The following is a 7188-nucleotide window of genomic DNA, read 5'->3' as shown; positions in this document are numbered from 1 at the left end:
ACCAGAAGCATTCGCAACTGTGTGGCAGGTCAAAGCTACTGCGACTCTCAGAGCACCTGCAGTGCTGGGGTATTTCCCTGTGGTATGGAACAGAAGTGAAAGTGCTTCTCATTTCTCCCCATTTCTGTTGTGCAATCCGCCCTGTTACCAGACATCCTTTTCGTCAGGCTTAAGCTTTCTTCCTATCAGGAGCAGATCGCCAGTGTCTAGGAGATAAGACCATTAGATGAGCTAGGGGCCTCCCTTCTTGGAAAGTCACAGACCAGAGAAGAGGGGGGTGGGGAAAGGAAGGAAAGAAGTAACAGGACGTGTTCTAGAAACCTTCTGAGGAGCCAGTAACCTGGATCACGGAGAAGGAAGGGCTGTGTGTGAATGACAATGGCACTTTTTTGGCAAATGGGATATACAGGAATGAAGCGTGAGTTTTTATGCCTTTTAGATTTGGGGTTTGGGGTTTTTTCTTTTTGTTTATTGGGGGGGTTGATTTTAAACGCTACACCTTCTTAGGGCGATCTTAATTTGTTGCAGTGAGGACTTTAAGAACTCAGATGTGAGAAAAGCTTTTCGCCTTCTGAAACTTTCCTCACACAACCAAATACCGCAATTGCCTGCTTCGAAATCAAGCCTCCTCTGGACTTTTTATTTTAAATGCCCTTAACTCCTACAGAGGCAACAAGATGTTACAATCCATTTCTGCTTCGAACCAAGAATTCCCTTTGGTTTTATTGACCGTCTAAGAAGTGTGAGGTTTCACACATTTATCCCGGTATTTACCAATTGGTTTTACTGTCGATAGGACAAATGAATCCGGTGCGGATTGATTTATAAGTTGTCTTATGGTTTATTCGACTTTGCCTTTGGTTTACATCGTAATATGGCTATTAATTTTATCACCTAATCCTTTCCCACCAGATGGCATTTTCAAGTTTTTGTACCATAGTAGAAGAAAAAAACCCAGTGGTTTTCTCTGTAGTGAAATATCCACTGGCCAATGTCCCCCAAACATGTATCTTGTTCTTTTCCTGATAAAGTAACCAGTATATAATATTTACTCCGAACAGCTGGTCAATTAAGAAGCAATATATTGACAACTGACAAATATCCTGGAGTGTTACTTAGTTTGCTATACGAAGCACGTTGTTTAAAATTCTTTCTAACCCTGCTTTTTAAAATATTTTCTCCAAGGAATGCCTGTACGTGATTCCTGTGGATTTTTTTTTCCCAAGGAGAACTTGTCATTTGTGCAAGTGATATATCTTGGTTTTGGGAACTGCTTCTTCCAGTTGCCACATTTGCCTCCCTCCTGCTGTCATGTTCTGCTGCTGCGTGTAGACGGCTGGGGGCTTGAGGTCATTCTGAATATGGCACAGAATCAGTGGTTATTTCCAATCTAGACGTGGTGATATGTACAAGCGTAAGTGTCCGCACTGGACTTCACATCTTAATAAAAGAAACTGTTTTGAAAGTATGGGAGACTGTCCTGTAATAGTCTTGTTTTAAATACAATACGTATTTAACAGGTAGGAAATGCCAGGCTTATTTTTTTTTCCAAATTCAAGATGTTGCGAAGTATTAAGGAACCTATAGCCTTTTTCTTCTTTTTTCACTGTTTCCAGTAAGCTCAGTACAATTTGTGTTTCTAGGTAGGCATGCTTTGTCATTTGCTAAGGAACAGAGTTAGGCTACGGGCTTCTTTGAAGCACTAAAAGATTCATTCATGACTCCTGTGAGTGTGGCGGGGAGGAGGGGGTGGAACGTGGGGGAAGAGAATGGCAGGGCTAGTTAACAGCTAAACTGGAAGCTTCGATCCACCAGGATGGGGGCCTCCTGGACCTAGCTCGCCTAGATGCAAGAGAACAGTTAAGTTTCCCATCCCCAATTCAGCTCTTCAGCTTGAGCATCATTCAGGTTTTTTCCTTTTGGGGTGAGGTAGTTATTACTGGGAGTTGGTTAGGTGTTTGCTTTCGTGCTTGCTGAGAAAGGACACCTCCCTCTTCTCTCCCCCACCCCTCGCCCCCACGTTCTCCATCCACCCAGACTCTCTCTTTCTCTCCCTGTAACATGCCAGCCCTTTAATGTGGAGTGTCAGGGAGCCGGTGACGTCACCCTGCCCGCTGGGTGGCGTCCCCTCGGTCCGACACGAGTTCAGAGACAAGAGAAAGGCGCTTTCAGGCAACGCTCAACCTGGGGCTCTGCTTCGGCTCCGCGCGCACCCATAGATTATCTGGTAAAAGGGACTGATCTGGCTCACAATTTACAACCGCCATTCTCCACCCTGCTAGGGTTATAGTACCATTAACGCAGAGGAGTGCCTGGATATGACTGGAAACCCTGCAAGACTCCAGCCTGCCTGATTTGAGGACATGCTTTGATGCTTCCCCTCTGAGTCCTCCTGGAAGATGGTCAGGAGGACACACGCGTAAAGAAAACTAGTATTTAGGAGGTAATTATTTCACCGCGGTCACTGCGCTTGCGGGACAGACAAGTCTAGGTTAATTATTTCAGGTCACCAGGAGTTCGATTTCCTTGAGGAGACTGGAGAGGGGAACTGGGACTGTTCTAGTTCACTAGGAGCACCGAGGAAGAGTTGGAGCTTGTATTATTCGGGGAATGGGGAATTTAGGTGCCTACCTTTCTTAGTTCCAACTTTTTCTCCCCCAGGAGCTTTCCTCCCTACCCTCAACCCCCATTTTAACCTATCTCTGCTTTGCTTCTCTACTTCCTCAGTAGTTCTTGAGTTTGGGGTAGAAATCGAAAGAGATGCGTCAGGGGCATTGGCTCTTTTTTCCCTGTCTATTGATGTTAACGCTTCTCGTGCCTTCATATAATGCAGCTACAATCAAACGTATGTAGTGTCACTTCCCGGAGGTGTACTTGACATTCATATTGTTGGGAATAGTAGCTTCACGTTATCGCAGGATCTTATTAAGATAATAAGAATCTTATTTGAGAACCAGCTGCTCATTGAAGGGCTATTTGGCGAAAGTTGAGCTGGTTCTGCAGGGGCCCAGGCATAGCGGTGTCTTGAATTGCCATTTAACTACCTGTCCACTGGAAATATTGTCTTTGATCCATGCGAAGTGACAAGCTATGTTCCTGTCTCGTTTGAACACGTCTAGGTCTGTTCCACTATCCTGAAGGCCACGGAGCATAATGAAAGCTGAGAATGAAGTAGGCAATGTGGCAAAAGAGTCAGGATCACACGGAAAGCCAAGGGGAAGGGTCTGAATAACCATTGAGGGAAGGGAACAGGGAAGGAAGCCTTGAAATTTCTAAATAGAGAGAACAAACGCAGAGGCTACTTTATCAAACAGCGGTGGCGCCGAGCACCGCGCATTAGGTATTACCGAAAACAAGTAACGGTGGGAACAGCGTTTTTCTCTAAGGACAACGTTTTGGTGTTCATTGTCTTTTTTTTTTTTCTGGAATGAAATTCAACAAAGAAAACCTCATCTCAACCAAAAAGGTTTCTTTCCCTTGTTTTTTCAAATACATACACCTTTTGGTATTCACCTAGCCTGAGATGGCACTTGGAATTTTCTCGTGGATTCCAAGTACCCCAGGTACGACAAGATTCACTTTCTTTATAGGTTTGTAGTGACCCCAAGAGTGTTTGCAGTAGATGGTCTGTATTAAATCAGTTGTTTACCCTTTAGTATTGTACAATCATTCAGGATGAAAAATATACTCCCCTTGAACCTGTATTCAGAGCTGAGCTCCTCAGCTGTTGAAAAATATCAGATGTTAACACATACGCCTTTATTTTGCTTGATAATTGCCGTGTAAGTTGGAGGCAAACATTTTCAGATGATTGCCTATCTTGAACTCAATTTACTTCATTTAAACCTACGTCGGCCTTTAGGAAAAGAGAAAACAGAATTGCTCTCATAAGCAAATGGTGGCTGGTAACTGAATTGGGGAGGGGAGGAGAATATGAAAGTAAAATGAATGTTAAATTAATTGTTTTTAGACAGACATAGTTTATTCAGTTTTTCCAGATGTAAAATAAGTTTTTAAAATTGCTATCCCTCAAACTTTCAACAGGGACATTCTACAAGCCTGATTTTGTTTTACTTTATTGAATTGTTTTACTCAGATTATGAATTTCTCCGAGGTGAACACATAAACTACAGCCATCACTTAAAGGGATGTTGGGTTGTTTTTTCCACCAAAATTAGTCCATTTGCAGGAAATTAGTAGTAGTTTCCCTAAATTTTCTATGGGCAGGTCACAATTTCCCATTTTTTTATACTAAAGTTACTATCAGCTGTATTTATTATTTGCAAGTCCTAGTTTGCGTAGTCAGTTTATTTTGACGGGTCTCAAAACTCAGGGGGAAAGGACTCCTCAGGGCATTTTAAAAAAAAAACTTTTTTAGAAACCTTTTAGTGTCTTGGATTTTCCTCCCAGTTGTTTCAATTGAGTTTTTGGAAAAGAGGAAGAAAAACACACAGAGAAATCTTTGCTTTATAATGCTTTTTTTTAAGTGAGAGGAAAAATAAATGTGTTCTTGAAGCATGCTAGTATTGTAAAGTATTATCCTATCCCAGCTCTTCCCGACAGGAAGTGATCACAATTTTCTCAACTAACAACTCGTTTTAAACTAAAATGTTCTATGATCAACGCTTTCTTCTCCTTTATTTTCCAGTCTACAAGCAAGACCAAGGAGAGTCCATTCGAGGGCCTACGGTTGAAGAGATGGCCACAAGTCCTCTTCCAGGACCCAATGACATCCTGCTGGCTTCCCCATCCAGCGCCTACCAGCCTGATCCCCTGAGCCAGCCTCGGCCAGGCCACGCCAGCATGAAGCCCAACCAGGTGGGCCAAGTAATTCTCTACGGGATCCCCATAGTGTCATTGGTGATTGACGGGCAGGAGAGGCTATGCTTGGCCCAGATCTCCAACACTCTACTGAAGAACTTCAGCTATAACGAGATCCATAACCGGCGGGTGGCCTTGGGCATCACTTGTGTGCAATGCACCCCGGTGCAATTGGAGATTCTGCGCCGGGCAGGAGCCATGCCCATTTCCTCTCGCCGATGCGGTATGATCACCAAAAGGGAAGCAGAGCGCCTCTGCAAGTCCTTCCTAGGGGAAAACCGGCCGCCTAAGCTGCCAGATAACTTTGCCTTCGACGTATCCCATGAGTGCGCCTGGGGCTGCAGGGGCAGCTTCATCCCCGCGCGTTACAACAGCTCTCGGGCCAAGTGCATCAAGTGCAGCTATTGCAACATGTACTTTTCGCCCAACAAGTTCATCTTCCACTCGCATCGAACGCCAGAGGCCAAGTACACGCAGCCCGACGCCGCCAACTTCAACTCCTGGAGACGCCATCTCAAACTCACTGATAAGAGTCCTCAGGACGAGTTGGTCTTCGCCTGGGAAGACGTCAAGGCCATGTTCAATGGAGGCAGCCGCAAGAGGGCCCTGCCCCAGCCGGGATCGCATCCCGCCTGTCACCCTCTCAGCTCGGTCAAGGCTGCTGCAGCCGCCGCGGCAGCGGCAGCGGCTGTGGCTGGGGGCGGAGGGCTGCTGGGGCCACACCTGCTCGGGGCACCGCCCCCGCCGCCTCCGCCACCTCCCCTGGCGGAGCTGGCTGGTGGTCCTCACTCGCATCACAAGCGGCCCCGCTTCGACGACGATGAGGACTCCCTGCAGGAGGCTGCAGTGGTGGCCGCAGCCAGCCTATCGGCCGCTGCTGCCAGCCTCTCAGCCGCGGCCGCTGCAGGCAGTGCCGGGGTCGGCGTGGCTGGCGGAGGAGGCGGCGGAGCGGGAGGCGGTGGAGTAGGGGGCGTTGGGGCCGGAGGAGCCGGGGGGCCCGGGGGAGGCAACAAAGGCCCCCGCAGCTATCCTGTCATTCCCGTGCCCAGTAAAGGCTCCTTCGGGGGAGTCCTGCAAAAGTTTCCTGGCTGCGGGGGCCTCTTCCCACACCCTTACACCTTCCCAGCCGCTGCCGCCTTCGGCCTGTGTCACAAGAAGGAGGACGGGGCTGCCGGAGCTGAGGCCCTGGGTGGAGGCGGAGGAGGGGCAGGGGGAGGTGCCGGTGGGGCCCAGAAAGCAGGGCTCTCTGGGCTTTTCTGGCCCGCGGGTCGCAAGGATGCCTTCTACCCGCCCTTCTGCATGTTCTGGCCACCCCGGACCCCCGGCGGGCTCCCCGTGCCCACCTATCTACAGCCCCCTCCCCAGCCCCCGACCGCTCTCAGCTGCGCCCTGGGTGACAGTCCGGCCTTGCTGCGCCAGGCCTTCCTGGACTTGGCCGAACCAGGCGGTGGCGGAGGGGGAGGAGGGGGGGGAGGAACGGGAGGAGGAGGTGGTAGCAACGGAGGCTCGAGCGCAGAAGCCCCTCCAGCTCCAGGGCAGCCACCGCCACCCACGGCAGCTAACGGCGCAAGCTCCGGGCAGCCCCCTCAGCCGTCGGGGGCAGCCGGCACTCGCGACGCTCTCTTCGAGTCGCCCTCGGGCAGTGGAGACTGCAGCGCCGGATCCACGCCTCCAGCTGAAGGAGCCGGAGGAGCTGGCGGGGGCGGAGGAACTGGGGGCAGCCGAGTGCCAGCGCCTCACCATCCCCATCTTCTTGAAGGCCCAGGAGGACGTAAGGCTGGAGGAGGAGCGGGAAGCGGCAGTAGCGGCGGGTACCACCACTCCAGCGCCTTCCGGCCAGTTGGGGGCAAGGACGACTCCGAGAGCTTGGCCAAGCTTCATGGGGCCTCTGCTGGCGCGGGCGGGCAGCATCATCCGCACCCGCCTCACCACCACCACCACCATCACCACCACCCGCACCACCACCACCACCACCACCACCACCATCACCACCCGCAACCGCCCTCCCCATTGCTGCTTCTGCAGCAGCCAGAAGAGCCGGGGCCCGAGCGCCACCATCCGGCCCCACCGCCTCCACCTCCGCCCCCGCCACCCCCTCCTCCACCGCCCCCACCGCCCCCACCTCAGCCCCACCACCGCCTCCTGTCCCCCGGGGGCACCAGCTGCAGCTACCCCAGTGAGGACAGCAGCGAGGAAGAGGATGATGAAGAAGAGGAGCAGGAAGTGGATGTGGAGGGCCACAAGCCCCCAGAAGGGGAGGACGAAGACGAAGAAGAGGAAGGCCGGGACCCCGAGGAGGAGGACGAGGAGGAAGAGGGAGGAGGGGTGATGCTTGGGGACCCCTTAATCGGAGGCAGCCGTTACCTC

At 50.9% G+C, this 7188-nt stretch overlaps 1 protein-coding gene across 1 annotated transcript in view; it reads left to right on the top strand.

Annotated features, from left to right (window-relative positions):
• Positions 1-372: 372 nt before the first annotated feature.
• SKOR2 (SKI family transcriptional corepressor 2) overlaps positions 373-7188 on the top strand; it is a 51034-nt gene continuing 44218 nt past the window's right edge. The window contains exons 1-2 of the mRNA XM_027869141.1: positions 373-418; positions 4649-7188. The exon at positions 4649-7188 is cut by the window's right edge and continues 273 nt beyond it. Coding sequence (XP_027724942.1) covers positions 373-418; positions 4649-7188 — 2586 coding nt within the window. The remainder of the gene's footprint in view (positions 419-4648) is intronic.

This window comes from Vombatus ursinus, unplaced genomic scaffold, assembly GCF_900497805.2.
Source record: "Vombatus ursinus unplaced genomic scaffold, bare-nosed wombat genome assembly UNPS02014791.1, whole genome shotgun sequence".
NCBI classification, from domain to species: domain Eukaryota; kingdom Metazoa; phylum Chordata; class Mammalia; order Diprotodontia; family Vombatidae; genus Vombatus; species Vombatus ursinus.
The sequence above is the reverse complement of the archived record's forward strand: the minus strand, read 5'-3'. Positions and strand labels throughout refer to the sequence as shown.